Below are 26,726 nucleotides of genomic sequence, written 5' to 3'. Positions count from 1 at the left end.
GGGGCTGGAGCTCAGCCCCCAGTTGCTATGATGAAGACGGTTACCAGCCGTTCTGTACCATCTACTGGGAATGACCGGGAGTCATTCCTATTTTTACCCAGGCGCCCCCGGCCGACCTCACCTGAGGCCAGCCAGGAGCACTCACGGGCTGATGATGACGATGGATAGCAGTCATACTGTACCATCTGCCACCGGGGAGGGGGGGGGAAGAGGATGCTGTTGTTCACTGCCGCAGCATCGCGTCTTCCAGCAGCATTCAGTAGACATAGGGTGACATTGAAAAAAGTCAAGAAACTATTTTTTTTCCCTTTTCTTTCCGGGGGTGGGGGGTAAATTGACGAGCTATACCCTGAACCACCCTGGACAATATGTTTGACACTACAGGCATTGGGAGCTCAGCCAAGAATGCAAATGCTTTTCGGAGACTGCGGGGACTGTGGGATAGCTGGAGTCCTCAGTCCCCTCTCTCTCCCTCCATGAGCATCCATTTGATTCTTTGGCTTTCCGTTACGCTTCTCACGCAGCACTGTGCCGAGTCCCTGCTGTGGCCTCTGTCTGGAGATTTTTTTCAAATGCTTTGGCATTTCGTCTTCTGTAACGGAGCTGTGATAGAACAGTTTTGCCTCCCCATACAGCGATCAGATCCAGTATCTCCCATACGGTCCATGCTGGAGCTCTTTTTGGATTTGGGACTGCATCGCCACCTGTGCTGATCACAGCTCCACGCTGGGCAAACAGGAAATGAAATTCAAAAGTTCGCGGGGCTTTTCCTGTCTACCTGGCCAGTGCATCCGAGTTCAGATTGCTGTCCAGAGCGGTCACAATGGTGCACTGTAGGATACCACCCGGAGGCCAATACCGTCGATTTGCGGCCACACTAACCCTAATCCAATATGGTAATACCGATTTCAGCGCTACTCCTCTCGTCGGGGAGGAGTACAGAAACCGGTTTAAAGAGCCCTTTATATTGATATAAAGGGCCTCGTTGTGTGGACGGGTGCAGCGTTAAATCGGTTTAACGCTGCTAAATCGGTTTAAACGTGTAGTGTAGACCAGGCCTTAGAATCCAGACAGTTTTTCCTTCGTGGGAGGTAGTCTAAATTCTTAGCAGGAAGTGGTAGCATTCATTTCGTAGACACATAGGTCAACAGTTTCAAACTTGGGTGCAAAAAGTTTAAACAATTGCATATTTAGGCAACTGTGTAAAAGTTGACCTGATTTTCATAGCTGATGAGCACTTCACAACTCAGCTGTATATTTATTGCTTTTTTCCTTTTTGCTGCTCCTCATTCTTCCAAGTCAACAGAACAGGCTGCTGCTCAGGACAGGTCACGATTAGTAGCTTTCTGGAGGTTGGCTGTGTTTGATTTTATGGCTGAACACAGTGCAACAGGAGAACAGAGACTTTGGGCCAGCAAGCTACTAATAGAACTTGTACACCTGTGCTGCTCCACAGTCTGTTTCATTGAGGACAAGGTGCAGGAGTCAGAGCACTGTTGATGACTTTTAAGGGAATCACTCACTGCTTTATGTGCATGTCTGGATTACAGGTTTGACTGGATCTGGGCTATCAAGTTTTCACCACTCTCCTATTTCTCTCCTCTGCTACACACTACCATGAAATAGTCTGACATGCTGTCATGCCCGAAGCTTGGATAACCAGCATAGTGGGCTCATAATTTAACTTACCTTGAAGATAGTGGGAGATCTTTTTTCAGCTGTAACTTCCATTGGAGCCACATCTTCATTCTTAATCACACTGGTCGGCATAAGTGGAGTTATCAAGGCACTAGGGAGAATATTTACTTTATCCAGGTTACAGCCAGTGGCTGCTACTGCTGCAAAACACAAAGAGTTGATAACACGTTATCCTGCATTATAGCCTCTAAAAATCATGGCTCAATGTATTGACTCCTTAGTGGCAGACTACTAGGGAGATGGTGGCTCTTTTCCAGTGCAGTTTTGCTGGGATGCCATAAGCTTTCCTCCTCACAAGAGATGGCATGCTAAAAGGAGAGAGATCACTATAAAAATCAGAAACCTTGAAACAATCTTGGAACACACATTAAACCCCGTAAATCAAACAATTGTAGTGTCAGATAAACAGGATTTTAAACAAACAGCAATGCTATACTTTTGCATTTCACTCAAGAGTACATTTCTAGATCAGCATACCCATACTTAAATTGTCTAAATTACAAACTTCTAGAGTCAAGAAATGATTTCCAGATTGAAATAACTTAATTGTATTGCATTTGAGATCGCAATATGAAACAATCCGGTTTCAGGATATGTTTGCACAATGGCAAGTTCACAAAGCAGTTTGGTTAAGTCTTCATTGGGGTGAAACACTGTAAAACAAAAATCTTGGCCCGATCTATATGTCAACTTTATGATGCAGTATGTAAGAAAGATCTAACTTTGTCCTCTAAATGTTTCTAAACTTGGAGGGCAGGCTTCTTGAGGAATTTTTTTTTCAATCCTAAATCCTTTCTAATCTAATTGCAAATTGTGCCTAACATCAACTGATATTTTGGATGTGAATAAAAGGGAATTATTTAATTTCAAAAGTTTGCTGAAACTGCAAGTCTCAGACCAAGAAGTAAAACATGAAGCCTGAATTCAATGAAGTGCTAATCTTTTTATCAAAGGGCTGTTATCTTTTGCATTTCTTATCATCCCAGACCCAAAATCAAGGCTATGAAACAATTTTCCTGCTTTTAATGTACACACAGCATAACAGGATACTGACTATGAACAGCCTTCTGCAAAGCGCCCTGGACAATGCTTTCATGTCCTACTCCATGTTCCTAGTACACTTACTCTGCAAGAGATCAGAGGTTCTCTCCCAAAAGAACATTTTGTATCTTGAATAATAAATCCTCAGCCATTAGTTGAACATAGTGTATAAATAGCCAAATAGGCTCTCCTCCTCTTTCCGTCTGCTCAGTTTTGGAATGTCTCCGGAAACTTAAACCACAGAATTTGCATATTGGCCAGTTAGCTGGGAATTTGGTTTGAGACAAGAGTTTCAAAACATTATTTCCATTCTAGAATAGCTTCATGTTTTGGCCAATTTGATATATATATAGCATTTACTAGCATTTAAAGGTAACTATTTGTTATCAGGATTTCTTTATGCTCTAAAGGTAGGATTTAGAAACTGTTATCTTTCAACTTTAGTCTCATTGTGCTTCTCAGGAACAATGAAACATTCTTAATGCATTTTTGAAGAAGTGGCAGATAAACAACCGTGTTAGTACAAAGATATTTCTAAATCCCAATGATATATGGGTTAGACACAAACAGTGGTGTGTTCATTCACAATCAAAGGTATATTTCTTAAACTTTTCAACAAAATTTGGCTGGAAGAATGAAACCCAACAGAAGAAATTGGGAGCACTTTGAAAAATGTTTCTTTATGCTTAGCTCCAGTATTTCTTTAAATTTGTACTTTCTCAACCAATACTGCACTATTTAGGTAGTTATGTAGCACAGTCAGCACAGTATCTGGAGACTGACACCACCACCAATTTCAGAATAAATTTAGTATTATAGAGGCAATGTCAGATATAGAGCAGTTCTTTAGCCAGAGTCCCAAACCTTGTGGGTCCACACCCATGAACACCCTTTCCAAGTTTTAAAGGGTGCCCCGAGATTAAACTCTAGTTATATCTTGAAAGTTGGTCTTCTGCACAGCACTGACATGGGTCAGAACTCCAGCATTCTTTCACAACGTTAGAACTGTGGATTTGATGTGTTTTTTCTTTTTCAATAAATGGAAAGGTTAACTTTGGAATGGAAAGAATCCCATGAGTAACGTGCATAAATATCCGTGAGAAATAGTAAAGCCTTCAGTGATGAGCATGGCAAAACCTGGCAGCTAGTTACGTAACATTATGTGTAAAGCTCAGTGGATTTGTCCCTGACTGCGTCAGCCCACTCCATTTGGCAGGGATGCCACTTACAGAGAACAATAACTGCAAAGATTAGTAGCAAGTAAGAGGATTTAAATAGCCAGGACACATAACAAAGGGAAGAGAGAAGGGTATAAATAAAAACAGGAATGGAATCATGGGCTCAGTGAATTGACACGTTCAAGACATTAATGGGCACTTGGATTTATGTGAGAGTTTTTCTCTCAGGTCCTTTGCATTGAGAGCTCAATAAAGATACTTTGCATAAGTAGTGGGTTAAACATTCTTCCTCTGTTAAATCATTAACAACCTCTGTAGAAGAAAATATGATGTTGTTACTTTTTACAATATAAATACACATTGCATAGGATTGCTTTAAACAGATCATATAACTTCAGAGCCTTTGCCCCTTCCTGACCTAAAACAAAGTTTACCCATCCCATCTACTAACCAAGCTTCTGCGTGTAGCCACAATGAATATGTCCGTACTAGGACTTTTTGCATTGTTTGTATCGCAATGGTGGAAGTGTTAGTTTAAACTAGGTGCAGGTGTTTTTTCCACTATATCATCACCCTTCTCAATGACAGCACCCCATCTACACAAACAATTAAACAACCATTTATTCAAGTCATTTGTACCATTCCCTGTAACTGATGTGCAATGCATTCTGGGGTGATCCAGTCTGAATGTACCTAGACGCAAACAACAGCTCTGCAATACAGAGAATAATCCTGAGTTGGAAGTGGATTTTAGTGTCTATAAACCAATAACCCCAGAAAGGGGTTAATAGACTATGTTGGGGGTAGTGCCAAACCACAACTGCTTAAGCTGTCAATTAAATTCAGTAAGGACAGGATTACGGTCAAGGACTAAGTACTCAAAGAAAAAAGTAGCTTCAATCCAGGGCTACTCAACCTACAGAAAATGCATCCCCTTCCTCAGGGCTGGAAGAACCTGAATAGCTAGGGCCTGAGACAGCCAAACTGAGAGGAAATTTGATTGTTGATAGGCAAGACCTGGGCAAGTGAGTCAAGTGCTTTTGAAAAGCCACTGGAGAGGTGAACTGGTGGGGGGGGGGGGGGGTTGGATTTTTTTTGTTTATTTCTCATGCCTTAGACAGCTGTGTGCTATTTAGGGATGGCCCAGTTTATGAAATAGTTTTGCAACAGAAACCAATCCCAGTTCACATCAGACTCAATGGACTAACCCCACTCTGCTCTCCCCCTCCCCCCACCAAGAGAGGGACCTTTTTACTTGTCATTTTCAGAAAGGACCTAGAACAAGTATTAAGCTTCTGTTTAACTGCTCATCCCATGTGGCATTCCATTTTGGGGGAGCTGGTCAGTGTTCCCTCTAATTTCTCCTACGCATATGTGGAATGAATTTTGTTATGTGCACCAGTATGGAGATGATGTGTGACACATCACCTCCATACTGGTGCACATAACAAAATTCATGTGGCGGGGGTGGGGCCGAGGGGTTCGGAGTGTGGGAGGGGGCTCAGGGCTGAAGCAGAGGGTTAGGGTGTGGGGGTGTCAGGTCTACGGCTGGGGGTGCGGGCTCTGGGGTGGGGCCAGGAAGGAGGGGTTACAGCGGGGAGAGAGGACAACTCCTAGCTCTCTCTCCCCACAGCAGCACCTGGGCTTTGGGGGGTGGGGTGGAAGGTGCCTCTCCCCACCGCAGCAGCTCTGGGGCTGTTGGATAGGCGCCTCTCCTTTGGCTGCAGCTGGGGCTGGGGCACCTCTCCCCCTGGCCACTGCAGGTCCGGGGCTTGGTTGGGGCTAGGGAAGGGGCGCCTCTCCCCCCAGTCGCGACAGGTCTGGGGCTGGGCTGGGTTGGGACCGGGGGAGGGGCGCCTCTCTCCCCAATTGCAGCAGGTCTGGGCTGGGGCTGAGTTGGGGCTGGGCACCTCTCCCCCGACTACAGCAGGTCCGGGACTGGGCTGGGGCTGGTGGGGAGAGGCGTCTCTGCCTGCCACAGCAGATCCAGGGCTGGGGGAGAGGCATCTCCTCCTGCTGCAGCCCTGAGCGCCTGCGCGGTGCTTAATAGGTTGCAGCGCAACTGCGCAGCTTAGAGGGGACTCAGCTATAGGTGATGAATTAGAATTTTTTTGTTTTGGCTCCTCTCTCTCTCTCTTGTGGAGAAAGAAGAAAAAAAAAACATGGAATCATAGAAATGTAGGACTAACCCTAACCCTAACCCAACCTCCCTAGTTAGGAAATATTTCCTAATGTCTAACCTAAATCTCCCTTGCTGCAATTTAAGACCATTATTTCTTGTCCTGTCCTCAGTGGTTAAGGAGAACAATTTATCACCCTTCTCTTTGTAACAACCGTTTACATACTTGAAAACTATCATCATGTCCCCTCTCAGTCTTCTCTTCTCCAGACTAAACAAACCCAATTTTTTCAATCTTTCCTTGTAGGTCATGTTTTCTAGACCTTTAGTCATTTTTGTTCCTCTTCTCTGGACTTTCTCCAATCTGTCCACATCTTTACTGAAGTGTGTTGCCCAGAACTGGACGCAGTTCTCCAGTTGAAGCCTTATCAGTGCTGAGTAGAGCAGAAGAATTACTTCGTGTCTTGCTTACAACACTCCTGCTAATACATCCTAGAATAATGTTTGCAATAGCATTACATTGTTGACTCATATTTAGTTTGTGATCGACAGTAACCCCCAGATCCTTTTCTGCAGTCCTCCTTCCTCAGTAGGCATTTCCCATTTGTGCAACTGATTATTCCTTCCTAAGTAAAGTAGTCTGCATTTGTTATTGAATAGGGCAGTATACAGGAAGAGTCCAGATGGATTTTTTAAAACTTCTGTATGGTTTTTGCTCTGTACTAATCCATGTTTATTTATGTATATAAAAACACTGTAGTTGCAAGGTGAAGTCTTCAAAGTCAGAAAAGAAAAAGAAAAGTGATATGCATAAAATCTAATTATATGATCACAAACTATTTCTGTTGGACCCCTACCTCCTTCAGTGTACAATCTGGACAGGGCTGATGGAGGAAGTTATAGCTCACTCATTAACAACACTGATAAGAATCAATTTAGTACCTTTTATAGCCTCTTCAAAAGAACAAGGCTGTGCTGGGCTGGAGATTTCTTTCTTCACATTAACATTCAGAGTACCAGCTGTTGAGACAAAAGACATTGCTGAATCTCAAGTATGTTGAAAGCATTCTCACAAGAAATGGCTACTTACCTTACAGTAACTGTGGGTCTTCAAGAGGTTTTACCCATATATATTCCACTTTTGGTGTGCATGTGCCCAGTGCACTTGAGTTAAGATTCTTTTGGCCATTAATGTCCATTGCGGGCCATACTGGCACCCTGAGTGTCTTACTGCCTCTAACGGAGGGCATAAAGGGCAGGCCACTCCAACCACCTCTCTATTCCTTCACCAATATAGAACCCATATCTTTTCCGTCTCCTTGGTAGCACGGAAAGAGGGCAGGTTGTGGAATAGATATGGACAACACATCTCAAAGAGCCAAAGCTACTGTAAGTAAATAATTGTTTCTTCTTGGAGTGCCACACCTCCAGGTACCTCCTCCGAAGCTCCCATTGGTCGCGGTTCCCCGTTCCCAGCCAATGGGAGCTGCGGGGGGCGGTGACTGGAGGCAAGGGCAATGCACAGAGTCCTCTGCCCCCCCTGTGCGGGGGCCGAAGGGAAGTGGTGCCAGCCGCTTCTGAGAGCTGTGCGGGGCCCGCGGCACCATGGGGGGCACTCCTGCGGGCCAGATCCAAAGCCCTGAGGGGCCAGATCCAGCCCATAGTTTGCCCACCCTAGTCTAGACAATACTCAGTCCTGCCATGAGTGCAGGAGACAGTCCTATGATTCTATGTGTACAGGCACTCAAAAAAGAACCCATACAAAAGACAAGACACAGTTACATATTTCCAGGTCAACTTGGTCCTCATAAAATACATCAGTTTAACAATCATTCAGTAATTCACTTCTACTATCACTGGAGGCCAGAAAACAATCAGGATAAACTCAGGAGAAAAAATGTTCACTTACATCTCCTGACAAGATTACATCTTCTAATTCAGATACCAAATAAGTAAAAGTTAAAAATAAGGGGAAAAAGTCTTTGAGTCATGCAAATGCTCTTGGAACCCTCTTCCCCATAATAAAAATAGATGGTGTGCCATGAATACCAGTATGATACTGGTAAACACATTTTACAACACACATGTGAAATACATTTTTTGTGGCGCTGAATACAGATATTCTCTGAAGGAAACATCTCCAAACAGAAGACTCCCTTTGGGTCACTGGGCCAAAGACCTGAACACTGGGCTGTACCCCACAAGCTCATTATAAACTTTGTGTGATCATTAATATTTTACCAAAATTACTTTAGACATTCAATATAGGGAATAAATTTCTAGCTCTCTTCTCTCACAATCAGATGATTTAAAGCTATCTATCCATTCTACTAACAGACATGTTGTGTACAAGTAACAGGCGGACCATGCATTCGGATTTTCAAAGGAGTCTAAGGGAGTCAGGTGTCCAACTCCCCTGAGTGTGTTTTTTTTTTTTAAAAGAGTATCTCAGCCTACAGACTACAAATAGCTGCACTGAAGGTTTTCACCAGAGCAAAGTTCTTATGTTTTTTTAACAGGTTTACAGTATATAATCTCTCAGGCATTTGTAATTAATGTATAACTCCAATATTTAGCTGTCGCTCTCAACATTTCTCTAATCTTAATGTTTCACGTAGACCATATTCATGAGAGTTCTCCTTGAATTCCTTTGCTCTGCAGAAATAGCAATGAGAGACATAGGACAGCAAGACATCAGGTTCTTATTATACTCTCATTTTGAAACATGGAGAATAACACACAAAAGTCCTTATGTATCAAGGTAAGAGTACATCCCTAGTGATGACATTACTGAATCTATTACATTTTTCCTTGCCCCCACCCTGATCGACAGAAAACAGAAGATGAGACTGACAAAGTTGATTAAATATATATAGCACTAAAATGAAGAGTTGTAGGTTTACTAGTTAAAATAATAATTAACTAGCATTTCAGAGGAATTTTGTGTCTAAAGACTATGTTACCAGCATGGGAATACCAATGAACCAATGAGCCCCATATTCACTCCCTATGTAAGCACAATTTTCTGTGCACACACTGGCATGAACCCTGTTGTGTTATGACGGCAATTTTCTGTCCATTGCAAAATTTGTCCAAATGGGTTTACACATTAAAATTCTATCACCTCCATACAATTATTACTGCACTAATGAGTGCATGCAACATGTGGAAAGTGCAGTTGAAGCCTCACTGAAAATGAGATCCAATACATATAAGTCTGGGAATAAGAGAAATTGTTACTATATCTCTCTAGAGGTACTTCCTTACAGTCACGGGCTCGTCTAGTGGCACTAACAGAGCTTGCACGACTCTTACATTCACCCTTTGGTTTATGCTGACTGTGCTTCTGCTCTAGGTGTTCAACTGCAGCTATGCAGAACTTTTCATTGCCCTTTTTGCCAGTACACAGGAGATCCTCTTGCATGATAGCTTGACCTCCCCGCATAAACAGAAGTAAATAAAATCACATCCCCTATGAGTATCATTAAGTTGCATATCTTATCTCTGCAGTGTAAGAGCCTCACAATGTATAGGTCGTATTAGTGAATTATGGGACATCAGTCATGTAAAATAAATTCCCAGGCTAAGATGGTCAATAGTTTTCAAAGTTAAAAATAAAAAGATTTAGCGGTGTACTTCTAAGTTTCATTTTCATTTCTACATTGAATAAGCAAGCTGGTTATCATATTAGAGAGTGTGGCAACAAAACCAGAATATATCTGTCTGATTTGCACCCTTCGGTCTTTCTACACAGAATGCTTGGTGCTATTTATTTTGCTATATCTTCCACTGCAAACACCTGTACCTTCACTTGCCCTGCAGCTTGGGTTCTTCCTTTTTTGAACTTATATAAACCTGAAATTGATACTACTATGTGAAAGCAGCAGCCTGTATCTGGCTGGGATTCCCTTGCTACATGCCATAACAAGGATGGAAGTTAACCTTTCAGACCTCATTACTTGACAGAGCAGATTTTGCTAACAAGAGGAGCTCCTAGAATATTAACATTTCTGATGCCGATATAACACATAGGTAGAGAAATGCTGATAACCCGCAATGATCAAAGTTTACTGGGACTGAAGTAAAACATTTTGATAGTTGGTTAAATATTGCACAGTCTACGAGAAAACAAAAGCCTTAGATTTTATTTTATTTTTGAGTAGTGAGGAAACATTTGCTCCCTAATTCTTCCTCAAGCCCCTTTCCCTCTATGGTTACCTGTCTGTCGTGTGTAGTGTCTCCTCATCCTTTGCAAGCATTTTCACAACTAATACAATTGCAATTTGACTTCATTCTGTGCTTAGCCTCCTGTTCAGAGATTAATTCTAGGACTCAAGAGCCAGTGTGTAGACAGCTGAGCCCTAAAGTTAACTATTTCCCTTCATGAGATCCCTAAGGGTGGCTCTCCCAGTACTCGACAGCACACACCATCATCTTTATTGCAATCATGGCTGTTACTGTGTCTCCCTATATTAGGGTCTGGGGCACAGAAGAGTTCTCAGCTGAGGGAAGGAACAGGAGCCTTTCAAAGTGCTTTGGCCAGTAGAGGAACTGTCATGTTAGTGACTCAAAACATTCTTCCTAGAATGCCTTGAAATTTCAGAAGGCTGTTTAAAGCACCTATATGTACCACTTTATCAAAGAAGAAATGTCATTGTAATGGTATATTATTGCTGAACATGTATATTTGAAAAGCCTATTACCCAACTTCACAAAGCTGCTACCCTCGTTAGCCCCTTTCTCTCTGCTTCAATATTCAAAAATTAAAATCAGAAAAGATCTTGCAGGCCATTTTGTCCATTCCCTCCCCTCATTTCTTCACTTTACGTACATGTATCTGGAGTGTATGTAAATGACTGCACATCATGTGATCTTCCAGCATTAGTCACCACATATATCCCCACAGAAACAGATGAGGTTATTTTCTGGTCGTGGTATGGTGGCACCTTCACAATAAGATGATTCTGTATTGCAAGGAGAGAGAGTGTTCATATTAGAAAGATTTCTTCATTATTTTAATTGCAATTTAAAAGGTAACTATTATCCATCCAAAGCAAGCCAAATCAAAGCAACAAATGGACTAGCACAAACACTAGCAAATACGTTCTAGTAAAAGAAAACCTGTAAGAAGTGCAGGGGGGAAAGGCGGTGAAGCTGTGCTTCTGTTAAAAGAAATGGACAACCATGTGGAGCTGAAAAGGACACTGAAATGTTCTGCCTATACAGTGCTTCTATGTAACATATGGTGTAAATGGGGTGGGCGGGAGGGAGGGAAGAGTGGGAAAGACATACACATACTCTTGAACTCTGGCCCTGATTCAGCACAGCACTTAAGGATGTGCTTAACTTTAAAAGCTGTGCTTAAATCCCACTGAAGTGTAAAAGAATGAAGTACACGTTTAAATACTTTGTTGAATCAGGGCCTCTGTACTCAATATGAGAGAGGTTCAGGTTCTGGCAACTCAGGCAAAGAGAACCTGAGTACAAGAGTCCAGTACATCTCCTGAATTCAAGATATTTACCATTTCATAGGTACTGGCAAGTTATATAAACACAGAAGATATGAAAAAGATAAAAGGACATCCACTTTGAAAGACCAGGCAAGGGGCAGAAGAGTCAAAGGACTGCAGAATTCATTTGTACTTCCCTCTAGTCCCTTTTATTCTGCAGCATTACAAGAGTTTTACGATAATTTTTGCGTGGAAGATTTCAGTCATTTCTATCGCCTACCCTTTAAAGATAACGTATTATGTGAATGCAGCAAAAAAGTCCTTGTAAATAAAACCTCCCAATTCAGTTTCCTAGTATTTGAAATTCTTTTTCTTCAACGACATTTGAATGAGTATTTGCAAGAATGTTCACAGAAAGCAAAAGTGTCACAAATAAATATTTGCTGGAGTATTCACAACAGATGTGCTTTTGCAGCCATTTGGAAAATGTGTAAACATCCTGTGATGTTGCACTCTATATGATTTTATGAAAATATGTTAATGAGTGTGAATATAATGTAACTGGAATATGCTTTGTGCAAAAAGTCTCTTGTAAGGTTTCATTACAAAGTTTATAATCTACTGATTGTGTTCATCCTATTTGTATGAATGCATCATTCTTATATCTGAAACTAGGAATATGAAATATAACTCTGAGGTCCTATTGCAGTGGTCCCCAACACATTTATATGTACCCGCCTAGTGCCCAGCAGGGGAGAGAAGCTGCGGCCCTGCGCCTGCCGGGGACAGAGTGCTGCGGGCTCCAGTGTTCTCTGTCCTCAGGGCTTCTCTTCAGCTTCTCTCTGGATTCATATATTATGTAATATTAAATATGATGATTTTCGTATTACTTAATGTACAAATACAAAATAAGCCTTAAAAAATTGTTGGCGCCCGCCACACTCTTCTGAAAACATGAATGTGCTACTGGCCACAAAAAGGTTGGGGACCACTGTCCTATTGTAATTAAGCAAAGTGTGGGCTATTAATGGTGGTTTGGAATCTTGATGGCTCTCATTAACCAGAACAATTGCCTGTAGATGGCTCTGTTTACTTGTAAGCCTTCTTGTGAGTCAGGAAGGCTTGGGGTCTCAAAATGACATGTGATCATGTCACCTGAACTGGAATCCATCTTTAACCTGGTGCTTTTCCATTAAGGAGGAGGGGTGGGAACCCAGAGAGGGACCAAGATTTCCTGCCTTGTGCAAAAGATATATAAGGGGGTAGAATAGAACAAAGGGGCTGCAGTATGAGAAATCCCCTACCTACCACCTGAGCTGGAACAAGGACTATATCAGGGGAAAGGATTGGGCCCAGACTAGGAAGGCATCCAGTCTGTGATAGATGCTTACTGAAACATCTGTGAGGGTGAGATTTTATCTATACTCACTTTCTTACTGTATTAGGCTTAGATTTGTGCGTTTTATTTTATTTTGCTTGGTAATTCACTTTGTTCTGTCTGTTATTACTTGGAACCTCTTAAATTCTACTTTTTGTATTTAATAAAATCACTTTTTACTTATTAATTAATATCAGGGGTGGGGGAGAACAGCTGTGCATCTCTCTCTATCAGCGTTACAGAGGGCGAACAATTGATGAGTTTACCCTGTATAAGCTTTATACGGGGTAAAACTGATTTATTTGGGGTTTGGACCCCATTGGGAGTTGGGTATTTGAGCGCTGGAGACAGGAGCACTTCTTAAGCTGTTTTCAGTTAAGCCTGCAGCTTCTGGGGGACGTGGTTCAGGCCTGGGTCTGTGTTTGTAGCAGGCTAGCATGTCTGGCACAACCAGGCAGGGCACTGAAGTCCCAAGCTGCCAGGGAAAATGGGCTCAGAGGTAGTCTAAGCACATCAGGTGGCAGTCCCAAAGGGGGTTTCTGTGATCCAACCATCACACAACCCAACCTGTTTGCAAATACACCTCTACCCCGATATAACGCTGTCCTCGGGAGCCAAAAAATCTTACCGCGTTATAGATGAAACCGCGTTACATCGAACTTCCTTTGATCCACCAGAGTGTGCAGCCCTGCCCCCCCCCGAGCACTGCTTTACCGCGTTATATCCGAATTCGTGTTATATCAGGCCACTTTATATCGAGGTAGAGGTGTAGTTCATGAACAGAAAAAGTACTGCTGTTAAATACATAGGTCATCCAGTCAGAGAAATGAAGCATCAGGTGATGTGGATTAATCACACAGTGTGAGTAGCAAATAAACATCAGCAGAAGCAATCATGAACAATGCACAGACCAACAGTTGTTCCCAAACTATCTGTCCAACCATTAGAAATAAGAAATTGGTAAAAACTGTGTTTGTGGGCAATTTACCAACAGAAAAAAAATGACCAGCTCCAGTCAGCACTGTTTGCAATATTATTTCAGCTTACAAGCCCCCTAACTGTATGCAAAGATTAAGTCAGTTACTGGGGAAAGTGTAACTAAAGAAAAAATTCAGCCAGACACAAAGAGCAGAGAGAAGATACAATGCTTTTCCCCCACTGATAACTTCCCAGGTGAAAGTCGTTGGCAAAATTTTAGATCCTTCCTTTAACTATGTTATATGTACTATAACCTTTTACCAACTATTACATATGGAGTCTCCTTCACTGGCTTAACTGTGAAGTTCCACTCTGAGAAGGGAGTATAGCAAAGTAGCACCATTTTACTCACATAGGTTCCTTGTATTTTCTGCTTATTATTTGTGTGTTAACACAGACAATCTGTTCTACGAGCTGTGCAAGTTATTTCTGTTAACCTTGCACAGCCAGCAAGAGCAAAATTTGATTCATTACACATTTTAAGTTTCCATTCTATTTAGTGTTTTATACCACACAGCCATCATGGTGGTATCTAAGCGCCCAATTACAAAACCAAGTTACATTTATGCAAACCCACTAACAATGGGGTTGCTTTAGTGTCACTAAGGGCATAATTTTGTGAATGGAACCTTTATTTTTCCTTATAACACACCATAAGCCTGACCTGGAGTCAATAAGAGAAATAACATGCAAGTTCACAATGCTATTTTTATTGTCAATTTTCGGACTAGAACTGCACTTTAAATTCTGTTTTTGAAGTTTTAAACAAACTGATGTCAAAGACATCATTCCATAACATTTCTTTAGATTGCTAGGGATATTAAATAATATTCTTTCCAGCTAAAACCAGTTTAGAAATCCCCTACAGCCAAGTTTGAATAAGACAACACTGCATTCTAAGTGGGTTTACACATCACACAGTGGGGCCTTCTGCAAATCACTCTCAGTGATTTGCCTCAGTGAGCCTTTAGTTAGGTTTTTGTATAGTAGCTTCTTCATTTATTCTCGATGGGTTGGGTCATGTTACCTCAGAACATTTATCTTCTTATGAAATGCCACAGCACTTCTGGTTAGCTAGAGCGCTCAATCCGCTGGCCCGCAAATTTAATCTAGAGGGCAGTGGTAACAGTGCACCTTCAGCAAAAGGTCCTCAACTCTGGCAGTCCAACAAGAGCAGCTAATTCCAGAGTCAATGAATTTCAGGATCACATTACAAAGTTACCTCTCCTAGGTCCTTCTGGTGGAAGGGGTATTATCTAGAGTTTTAATTTGAGAGTGTGTGTAGGGCTGTGTGCTTTATTGTAAAACTGAACACACCTAGAGCCATAGGCAGTCCAGTTTTACAGAAACGGAAATAGATTTAAAAAAAACTAGTAGGATGGGAACCAACTGAGGAATATCTCATCCTTGGGAAAGGGGTATGGAATGCCTCGTAGAAATATCCTTGGAAAGCAACAATCCCAATGAGACTTTTTTTTTTTTTTTAAATATAAACACACTAGTTGGGGTGGAGAGGGACTCCCACCAAAGAAAAGATTCTCTATATCATAGAGCTTCGCCTTCATGCTCTCTCTCTCTCTGGGGCTTAGTATTTTCCCTTACTAAGGAGGGCAGCTAAGTTAAACATGTTTCTGTACCTTTTTTATGCTGTTTTTCAATCTTAAAATTGACTATCTGCCTTAGTACTTGTGAGTTGGCAAAAGTACAACCAGATACTCAGTTTTGACAGACAGATGCTTTCGGTGTTAAGAAATTATTACTCCATTAAGTGCAAAAGTCTATGTTAAGGGAATATTAAGGTTCGAAGTCTGAATGGACCAAAAAAATCAAGTAGTAAGTAAAATAAGTATGTAAAATTTTAGACTGTGCATGTGATAAACACATTGTTTTTCCTTATCTTTTTTTTATTTTTCCCCCAAAGTTAGCTAAGTATTATTCTTTACTTGTAGTGCTAACTGAAAAATGGAACTTTAGAGTAGAATATCTTTCTTAACATTAACAATTACCACAAAACTATTATGCTTCCAGTATATAGTATGTGAAATCATACTAGATACAATTTCCTTAATTATATTCTTTGCATTTTATGTATGAAGAGCAAGCCTTCCTGGTCTCTACTGGTCAAGACAATAGAACAAAGTTAAGAATCAAGCTTTTTTTTTGAGTGATGACGCAGGGAACATTTTCAGATATTTGTATACAATGTATGAGTAAGTACCTGATGAAATAATTCCATGTCTATTTCAGCTTCTGCTTTCCAAGAGTTTTCATCTGATTTAAAGTAAAAAAAAAAGAAAGAAAAAAAAAGTAACTTTTATTGCACATTTATACAAAACTAAAATATTATTTTGGTGTCCTCAATAGAGTTGCTACTATAGTATTTGCTGCTTCATTAGCTCTTAAGAAGTGGAACAAAACCAAGTAGTAGGATTTTAAACCCAAACGTCCTCCTTTGCTCAGCCCAAGCCCCTGTATTTTTCACACTGACCAGAAATATCCTCTTGGAAGATCACTTTTGTTCCCTTAAGAAAGTTCTTGCCAATCAGAAAGACTTCCTCTTCCCCCTTTACTGAACAGCTGTGCAGACTTTTCTTGAGGATCTCTGGCACGCCAGCTGGTTGAGCTACAATAGGAAAGGAACACTAATAGGTATTTCCCTTTACATAATTTCAAGCAAAGATCAAAATCATTCCAAAACCTCTGCCTGTACTTAAACAGATAACAGAAGTTAGCATGAAACTTAGGAACTATTTGTTTCCAATATTTCATTACACGTGAATGACCTGTAAATTCTCCATTTGGGTGATATGTACCCCAAAATCACTAACAAATTATGCACATCCCTTTTCTCATGAAGAGGAAATCATAGAAGATTAGGGATGGAAGAGACCTCAGGAGGTCATCTAGTCCAACCCCCTGCTCAAAGCAGGACCAACACCAACTAAACCATCCCATTTGTCAAGCTGGGCTTTAAAAATCCCTAAGGATGGAGATTCTACCACCTCCCTAGGAACCCATTCCAGTGCTTCACCACACTCCTAGTGAAATAGTGTTTCCTAATATCCAAACTAGATTGCCCCCACTGCAACTTGAGACCATTGCTCCTTGTTCTGTCATCTGCCACCACTGAGAACAGACAAGCTCCATCCTCTTTGGAACCCCCCATTCAGGTAGTTGAAGGTTGCTATCAAATGCCCCCTCACTCTTCTCTTCCAGAGACTAAATAAGTCCAGCTCCCTCAGCCTCTCCTAATAAGTCATGTGCCTCAGCCCCCAATCATTTTTGGTGCCCTCTGTGTGAAGGAGATTGCAAGGAATGGTACAAACTGAACTAACTGCAGAAATTACCGTATATTCCGGCGTATAAGACGACTTTCTATATTAAAAAACAACCCCCAAAAATCAGGGGTCGTCTTATACGCCGGGTATAAACAGCGGGTGGCTGGGATTTAAAAGGCTCTGGGCTCCCCGCCGCGGCGGACAGCCCAGAGCCCTCTGACTCCCCACCGCGGCTGGGATTTAAAAGGCTCTGGGCTCCCCGCCGCAGCGGGCAGCCCAGAGCCCTCTGATTCCCGGCCGCGGCTGGGATTTAAAAGGCTCTGGGCTCCCCGCCGCAGCGGGCAGCCCAGAGCCCTCTGATTCCCAGCTGCGGCTGGGATTTAAAAGGCTCTGGGCTCCCCCCCTCGGAAGGGGGGGTCGTCTTATAGGGCGAATATAGGCCAAAACCTATATTTTAACTGTAAAATTAGGGGGTCGTCTTATACGCCCCGTCGCCCTATACGCCGGAAAATACGGTAAGTTCAGGTTTCATGAGTGCAACCAGCGCAAACCATTAGTTTTACAGTAAAAGAGACAGCATCAATTTTTAATTGACTAGTTTTTTAAAATTCCACTTTCGGTTTTAAATTCCAGTATGGTCTGATTAAAAACCAAACAAACATTAATAACTTTTGTAAGGCGCTTTCTGCTTATCAGCATCTCTTTAGCAAGAGAAAAACTGAGTAACTATCTGATCATATATGGAAGCATTTCATCTGATTATACAAAATGTGCCTCCAAATGCACAAAGTAAACAAACTGGAAAATAATTGTACTATTCTAGTCAACTATAGGAGCCTTAAGTCTTACAGTAAAGTGAGTACAACTTTTTCCACACAAAAATATTATTTTCAAGTTGTTAATGTCCCTTTAAGGTAGTAACAGTTATCTAATGATCCACTAATATATAAGCATGTTATTCATTTGGACATAAAGCAAAACTATTGCTGAAGCTGATCATCTATTTTTAGTTTAGAAGCAGCAAAAGGTTTTTGCATTGCCTGAACTACAGAGGAGTAATCAAACAATATTGTTTTGCTTTGTGTCTTCTCCATATGCAAGCAGATCCACAAGCAAATCTAAACACCTACAGGCACAGCTCAGAGACAGCACAAAATAGCATGTTCAAGTCCGTAAAAAGTTTTTTTTATGACAAAGCTTACTCAGTTCTGTGAAACTGAAGCCATAACAGATTTCAGTAAAACCATTCCCATAGTACCTTTACTTTTATTACATTATTGCTACTCTCTTAGCTGACACACTGGAGATTGAACAGATGACCTCCAGAGCTAAAAGTGTTAGCTGCTAAAGCTCTGTAGCTAAGGGCTGCAACAACTCATATCCTCTGTGAAACAGCACAGAGGAGGACTCAAACACACACTCACCAATGAATTACAATTACACAGGCCCTCAATTCTCTGTGAATCAGAAGCCGACGGCAATATATATTAATGTACGTATTAAATTTTGTCCTTGCTGTGATTTATTTCTAGGATTCTCAGACAACTCATCAGATAAGATTGTATCCTCATTAAATAAAAAATGGAGTGTCAACTGATAAAATAGTGAAAATAAATATAAATTATTGTAAAGTATTTTACTAACATTTTGGAGAACAGCTTATAAAGGCAATGCCTTCCCTTCTCTAGGATCCTACGTGTCAATAGCAAACTTTAAAATAGCACTTTGACTGTAAAACTCTTTTTTTTTTTAATAATATATATGAAATTCCACTTCCCAATAGATTTCCTACCACCTTTTCTACTCACAGTTTAAGACCTTGGTGGCATAAGGTTGCCAAATGAGGCCTATTTTGAGGGTTCACATTAGTCTTCTACATATTAATTATATACAAGGAACTGGACTGTGACCACTCTGAATCATTTTACTTTTGACCTTTTAAAAAGGACCTTTTCTACAAGGGTTAAATTGGTTTGCTAGGTAATCATTAAATATCTATTGACTAAATCAAGGCAAAAACAGTGTTTAGAAAAGTTTTAATTGATTTATGCTTCGTATTAAACATCAAAACTATTTAGATTCTGAACTCCTCAGGGTATTGAATGTGCCTACTTGCGTGCCTTCAACAGTGCCAAGGACACTGCTGGCACTCTCACAGATATACCAGCAGCTTCCAGCTACACAGCCCTATACAATTAAACAAGAACATTTTTAAGCTTTATAAGAAATGAAAATATATACAAGTGCAGCAAAAGGTACATTGCAAACAAGTCACATTGTTAACATACCAGAAGAATAGGTTTATAAGCAAAAAGTAACTCAGTATAATTGAAATGCCACTATTCGTCCTATATGTTCATTAGTGCTACTTGGAAGGCTAAAGATTAAGAGTAGTAATGCTTCTGTTAAAGGGAACGGGGAGAGGAAAAGGAAAAGGAAATGGAAATAAGGTTACAGACTTCATGCCAAAAACAAGGAAATGTTCTTTGTATTGAGTTTGTTTTTTCCATGGCATATTTGACCAATTATTTTGATGCACTTGTTTATAAAACTACAGATAAGTATATAAAAGTTATTTAAATTATATGTATGTAACTAAATTTGCACACAACTAGGTAGTGGTAGTCTTTAAATAGTTAATATATTGGCATTAATGTAACAATCAAATCTTTCTCCCTTCTCCCTCTATATTTTGTATAGTTAAGGCAAACTTTTGTTCTCATACAACATTCAGTTTATTTCCCATTTAAGAGACCTAAAGTATTTAGGATCTCAGACCTCCAAAACACAACAAAAAGTTGTGGAGAGAGAATGAAACAAAAAGAAAAATGCAAAATCTTGTGGATGCTCTTACTCTCCATGGTCTCAAGGCCCCATTCCCGCTGGCAGGAAGGGAAGAAGTTCCCCCAATCCTCTTGCTAGCCCCACAGGTGGTGGCTCCTGGGAGGGAGAGGTTGCACAAGGAATGGAGAATAAAAGACATCCCACCATTCTAGTACTGACATCTCTGGGACTGACGCCACATGGGGTAAGAGCCTCTAATCTTCTGCTGCAATCTATGGTTTTGTTTCCCATACTGTTCAGTTTAATACAAATATTCAGCCCACACGTTTTCAATGCCAAATGGAGCATTCTAACATTCAGTGGTAAAAAAATTAATTTTCCATTGTCTTAATCAGAACTGAACTAACTTCTGACCTGATGAACTGCTATAACTCTACAAAGCTGTTTACCCACTTCTACTCCTGAAAGCTGGGCGGCGACAACTACATTTATAATATAACAATGATGTTAACAGCCTGTAGCTGAAAAGGTCATTTCATTTTGTGATCAGCTCAAGGCAATGCGGTCAAAAATGTTTCAACTTTCAAAACCAGCATGTGGCTTAATTACAAATCAGGAAATTATGACCTAAAAAGGATTAAAAAAACCAAACCTGACAAAGTTCCAAGGAAATTTCAACTCTAGGTTTAACAAGATTTTTGTATTGATGGATTTTTTTGTTTTGTTTCTTAACACAGAATATTATAGCTGGATTAAATGAAGCACAAAGAGGTTTATAGATGACTTGCCCTGAGGCAACACAGTGAGTCACAGTGATTTAAATCAAATTAAAACCCAGCTTCCTCCGATTCCAATTTTCACTTTGCTACTTACTGCATAAAATTGGAGAGGAGGGTGTCTGGAGCGTTAAAGTTGAGCCATCTTTCCGAGTGATGTTTACACGAAACACCAATCTGGCACGGGTGCTTTTTTTCTTGGAACCAGCAATCCCTATTCGAGCTTCAACGTCTGCATTTCTCAACTTCAGTATTCCTACACAATCAACCCTAGCAACACACAACATTAGAGTTAGTAATCCCGTAGGGCTTCCAAAACTGCAACTATAAAACTTACCAGAACCTGGAGTTCAGTAGGTTTACCATCTCAATAAATCCATTCAGATTTGTTTACCGTACAACAGAGTCAGAATTTTTTAAATGCAGTTAGCGTCCAAAGCAGTTCATGTGCCTTAACACATGACAGGGCACTGAAAATGCATCTCTAAGTGAGTTATATCACCCTACCTTCTTCTCATCCCTGCCTGCTTTGTCCAGGAGATGAAGAAGCAAAGGAAAAAGTAGTGAGAAACTATGAAGACTGCAAACCTAGAGAACTTCAATTTACTCCATATTAACTCTGCCAGCCACTCAATTTGCCTCTGCAGATCCCCACTCTGCCACTCTTGGAGACTGAAAAGCTAGTTCTGAGGGAGTAATGCAAACTAGGGATATGAAGGGCTACTTTACCAAAATTCTACCTCCACTCTAAGCTTCTTTGCCAAGACAGTAATGCCTTGGCTGAAAGCATGAAGAAACTTCACATACTCACATGGTTGACTTATGGCTACTGGAATCTGGTGCAAGCAAATGTGCAGTGCCTAACACAAAGGGGTCCTGGTCCATGACTATGGCCCCTAGCTGCTAGAATAATACAAATAAATAATAAGTGGTAGATGCATGTGTGCCCTTAGTAAAAAGGGCCCTACACAATATCAGATGTGGGCCAGCGGCACTATGCATGACATTTCACCAGCTATTTAGAAAGGCATTCCTTAGACATGGAATAACCCCCTCACTTTTCATTACACGGAAGAGACTGCAGTAGTTATGAAAGACCTTAGTTCTGACATGCAGGTTATATTGTCCATCATTACCTTTGTGTGGTTCTGATGAATCAAAGAAAATATGCACAGGTGTTTCTGATGGCTCTTAATTTCAAAAGATTGATATGGAGAACTGCTTCCATGGGAGACCGCTTGCCTTAGACCTTGCGGTCATTTAGGAGGGCTCCCCGGCTTATTAGAAAGGGATTTGTTGTTCGAATCTGCGTTGGTGGGGGCTGTATGAACAGAGATGCTTGGACATTGAATGGTTCTTTCCATCAGTCATGGGAGTGTTTGACATTTGAGGGCATTGATAGTGGCTTGCTTAGTCTGGCCTTGTTCGGAGAGTAGAGAGATTGAACCACATCTGCAGACACCTCATGAACAACAGGGAGTGTGGATGCTGCGATGTGTCTGAGAAGCTGCAGGCAATTCCTGGTTGATGTTTGTGGGCTGGCTTGGACTGCTCTATGAGACTCATGAGGGTGGTAAATCTGTGAAGCGGGAGGAAAAAACTCTTGCTTGTGCTACGTTGAGTTCGGCCCCAATAAACTCCAGGCTCTGTACTGGGGTCAAGATTGAATTGTGTGTGTTGAGCTGTAGGCTCTGTTGCGCAAATATGTGCATAGTCGTCTGGGTGGCCCACAAGGTGTCTTTGAATGAAGAAGCCCTGAGGAGGCAGTCATCCATGCATGGGTAGATTACAACACCCAATGTTGGCAGGTGCACGTCTACGAAGGAGAGGACCTTGGGGAATATCCTGGGTGCTAAATGGGAGCACTCTGTACTGATAATGGTTCTGCCCAAATGTAAATTAAAAGAATTTCCTGTGAGACTGTCAGATTGAAATGTGGAAGTAGGTATCTCGTAGGTCAAGGGTGAAAACTAATCTCCTTGCGCCAGAGTTGGAATAATGGCTGCTCGTGTGACCATCTTGAACTTTTGCACCTTCACATATCTGTTTAGCACCCTTAGACCTAGTATGGGTCTCCAGTCTCCCTTTGCCTTGGGGATCAGGAAATATCAGGAGTAAAATCCCTAGCCTGTGAGGAGAGTGGGGACTGGTTCTACGGCCCCAATGCACATCAGATCTACTTCCTGATGGAGTAGACTCTCATCAGAAGGGTCTCTGAAGAGGGATGGGGAATGAGGGTGGGAGTAGGGGAGGGATGTGAAGTGGATGGTGTAACCCTTCAAAATAAACTCCAAGACTCATTTGTCCGAGGTGATGTTCTCCCAACTCCTACAGAAGAGGGTCAAGTGACTTCCAAAGGGATGTGGTAGGTCTGTAGATAGCAGCTGCTGTTGTCGCAAGGAATGGTTGTTCAGGGCCCTGACCAAAGCATCAAAACTGATGCTTAGAGGACAAGGGTTGAGAGATAGAGGATCAGGAAGCTTATGGCTTCCGCTTTTGCATCCTGGATCTCTTATGTTGCAGCTTGTAATACCGCTGTGATGGTGGGAACTGAGGTGTTTGGGATCTGTGAGGTGGTTGTGAGCCCTATTTTCTCATCTGTCCAGGTGGTGTTGATTCCCAGGGAGCGTAGCGTGGCTCTGGAATCCTTTAATGTGTGGAATCATGGGTCAGTCTTACCAGTGAAGAGTCTGGGATCTTCAAACAGCAGGTCCTCGACTGCCATTTGCACTTCCTTGGGCAATCCTGAAAGGTGTAACCAGGATGCCCGCCTCATTACCGCTGCCATCAAGACTGAGCACATCACTGTGTCTGCAGCATCCAGTGCCATCTGTAGTGCTGTTCTGGCTATTCACTGCCCCTCTTTGACAATGGCCTGAAATTGTTCTTTTTGCTCCTCTGGCAAGTGATCAATAAACGTGTTGAGTTTCCCATAATTTACATAGTTAAACGTAGCCATTACAGCTTAGTAGTTCAAGACCCTGAATTGTAATGTTGCTGACGACTGTGCCTTCTTCCCAAAAGGTCTAGCCTCTTCCAATCTCTATTATATGGTGTTGACTTGGCAAGATCTTGCTTTCCCCGTGTGTTAACCACATCCATTACTATAGAGTCAGGTTGAGGGTGAGTAAAGAGGAAGTGAGGTCTGCCTCCTTTGGGGGAGGGGAGAGAACATAATTCTTGTAGACTCTTACACGTCAGTGCAATGATGGCTGGCGGCTGCCAGATGAATTTGGCAGGGTCCAGAAGCACCTCGTTAATTGGGAGGGCAATTCTGGAGGAGGAGGAGGAAATGTGGAGAATATTCACCAGCTTGTGGTGTGAGTCTGTCACCTTCTGTAAGGGAATCTGAAACTCATCTGCTAGTAAGGTCTGGAAAGAGTCTAAGTCATCTGCCAGCAATGGAGGAAGGGGCATCACAGCTTTATTTGGGGAGGAGGAGGAGGAGGAGGAGGAGAAGAAGATGTTTGCTGGTGGGATAGTCTTTGCTTTGAGCTTGGCTTCCTGCCCCTCAAAAGTCTCTCTCTCAGGTTCCGGGGCTCTGGACACTGAAGCCATAGGGGAACCGTCTGGTGGACTCTCTCTGAGAGACACATGATGCTTGTAAAGTGTGGGATCTGTACATTGCCCATGGATCCCAATACAGGCACTGAGGGGGAGGAGGGCATGGGTGGTCATGGTGGTCCCCACAGATGACAGACAGTACCAGGCTTGAGGGTCGGAACAAGGGTGCAATTGAGGAAGTCCCTCTGTTGTAATGGTGGGCCACACTGTGAGGCCAGAGAAAGATAATCATTCTGGTCACTGCCCGACTCCTTGCTGGAAAAGGGTGGTGCTGACTGGCGTTCTGAGGGTAAATGACCCAGTGCCTGTGGTGATACCTAGATGTGCTTGGTACTTGGACCCTGGTACCAAGTAGTGGGGATTCCAGTTCTTCCATAACCACAAGGTCCCCTGAGAAATTGAACTCCTGCAGTATCACTGATACACTCGGTACCATCAAGGAGTGCCAGTGCTGACTTGTTGATACCGACTGTTGTTTATGTGAGGAATGCTCCAATAAGGGTTGCTTTGACACACTCAGTGCCGAAGATGGTTTTGTCAGTGCCTATCTTTTAGAGGTGGTACAATCTCTGTCTTTATCTCTGGGAGGCGGGGCCATTGCTTCCAAGCCTCTGCCCGTGGGGTCCTTAGGCGGTACCGGGGAGTCAGTGATATTGACTGAGGTGGGCAAACACACTGGGGATCCCCTCTGGCTGGCCAACAACTAGGTTTAAGGGCTCAGAACCCTTTTTCTAGTGGCTTTGCAGGGGAGAATCAGCTGACTTTTTTTTGCAATTCTATCCCTCTGTAGGATCAAGGCTCTGAGGATGATCTCTGTCTTGGATAGTTCTGTAGAAGCAGCAAAGAATCCTGTGGCACCTTATCTTGGATAGGTTTCAGGACTGGAGTCAGCTGGTGGTTGGAGTGCACCCTCCATGAAGAGAAGCTTTAACTTGAGCTCCTGGTTCTTATGAGACGTCACCTCATCTCTGTGAACTTCTGCAGAATAAGTGCCTCTCCAGGACACCAGACACAATGAGAATGCCTGTCCGTTACTATAATTGCCCCATTGCAGGAGAGGCACCTTGTGAAGGTGGGGGAACCAAGCACGTGATTGCCCACAAAAAACATGGGAAAAATGTAAAAGAAAAAGTTCTCTTTCCTCAGAATGGAAAAACAGAAACTAACTCAGGGGTTCCCAACACGGTGCCCGCGGGCGCCTGAATGTACCCGCGTCCTGGCCAGCGGTCGAGCATCTGCCGAAATTCAGCGGCATTTTGGCGGCGACACTTCTGGGTGATGTCACTTGCTGCCGACAAGCAGCGTCATCCAGAGGCGTCGCCGCCGAAATTCGGCAGCATTTCGGCGGACACTCGACCGCCGCCACAGTCCTTCGTCTGGTGCCCACCAGACGAAAAAGGTTGGGGACCACTGCTCTAACTACTAAAAGGAAACAAAAAACTCCAAACATAGCTACTATTTATACTAAATGCTATCAAGAAGGAAGAGACTACTGCTCATGCCATTTGAGGCCAAAGGCGGTTCACCCACGCAGCACTACATAGTCTTGAGGCAGACCACAAGGGAGGAAGGACGCACACGTGGGCTGAACAGCCACTGCTATCTAAAATCTCGGACTAGAGGTTCAGGGGTGCAAATACACCTACAGTGGAGCACCCATAGGGACACTACTCAAAGAGAATATAAGGTCTTTTTTCTAAGATGCAGATACAATTGTTAGATATCTTCTACAGACAAAGTACAAGGATGTGAAGGCTTCTCTTATGGCCAAACAATACTTAGTTTAGCATACCTATTACTAAGATTGCTTTGAAAAGTAGGGACTGTTGGGGCAGAATAAACCAACTCCCTTAACATTGAAAGCTTGCTCTTCTACTGAAGAGAAAGAAAGTCAGATTACTGAATGGAGTCTTTGCAAGGAGATAATCACTGAACAGTAATAACTGTAGTGAATAGTCTTATAGACAGTGAAGTGGTTTGAGAAATGCGCAAGCTATCATATGAAGAAAAAGTCAGAATGAGACATAACACCGGAAAAATCTTTATTGAAAACAGAAGGACAATGGCCAAGAAAAACTAATATCACAAAACAGCTGATCATCTTCTTTGTAATGAGCCAAATTTTGGAATAAAAGGACAGAGATTGATAGTAACTGTAGGCCCCATATTATATGTAGACACAGCTCTTAGTAACCAGTCAGATAAGGATACAGCTGTAGACCATGTCTTCAGAGGTGTGCATGGCATTTTGTGTTATCTCATGGGGCTGTCATGAAAAAATACCAGTTGGCATAAGAAGGGGTAAAATAAAGAACCCAGTATTGGTAAGGAATCTGACCTACTTAATAAATAAATAAATAAATAAATCTAATGATATTTCCAATACATTTAAAGAAGCAGGGGGAGGTGGCATTGACAACAACAATTTGGAAACTGATCCTCTTAATCATCCCTTAAGTTTTCTTAAGTACAAATTGGGACA

The 26,726-nt window shown here is 42.0% G+C and overlaps 1 protein-coding gene across 6 annotated transcripts in view; it reads right to left on the bottom strand.

Moving 5' to 3' along the window:
• NFAT5 (nuclear factor of activated T cells 5) overlaps window positions 1-26,726 on the bottom strand; it is a 126,997-nt gene that overhangs the window by 15,448 nt on the left and 84,823 nt on the right. For all 6 annotated transcript variants that reach the window (XM_039502536.1, XM_039502537.1, XM_039502540.1 and 3 more), the window contains 6 exons: window positions 20,778-20,950; window positions 16,331-16,465; window positions 16,061-16,113; window positions 10,868-11,000; window positions 6,979-7,056; window positions 1,690-1,838 (listed from right to left, as the gene is read on the bottom strand). In XM_039502536.1, the coding sequence (XP_039358470.1) occupies window positions 1,690-1,838; window positions 6,979-7,056; window positions 10,868-11,000; window positions 16,061-16,113; window positions 16,331-16,465; window positions 20,778-20,950 (721 nt within the window). The remainder of the gene's footprint in view (window positions 1-1,689; window positions 1,839-6,978; window positions 7,057-10,867; window positions 11,001-16,060; window positions 16,114-16,330; window positions 16,466-20,777; window positions 20,951-26,726) is intronic.

Source organism: Mauremys reevesii, linkage group 16 (genome assembly GCF_016161935.1).
Source record: "Mauremys reevesii isolate NIE-2019 linkage group 16, ASM1616193v1, whole genome shotgun sequence".
Lineage (NCBI taxonomy): Eukaryota > Metazoa > Chordata > Testudines > Geoemydidae > Mauremys > Mauremys reevesii.
This window is presented reverse-complemented; position numbering and strand designations above follow the sequence as displayed.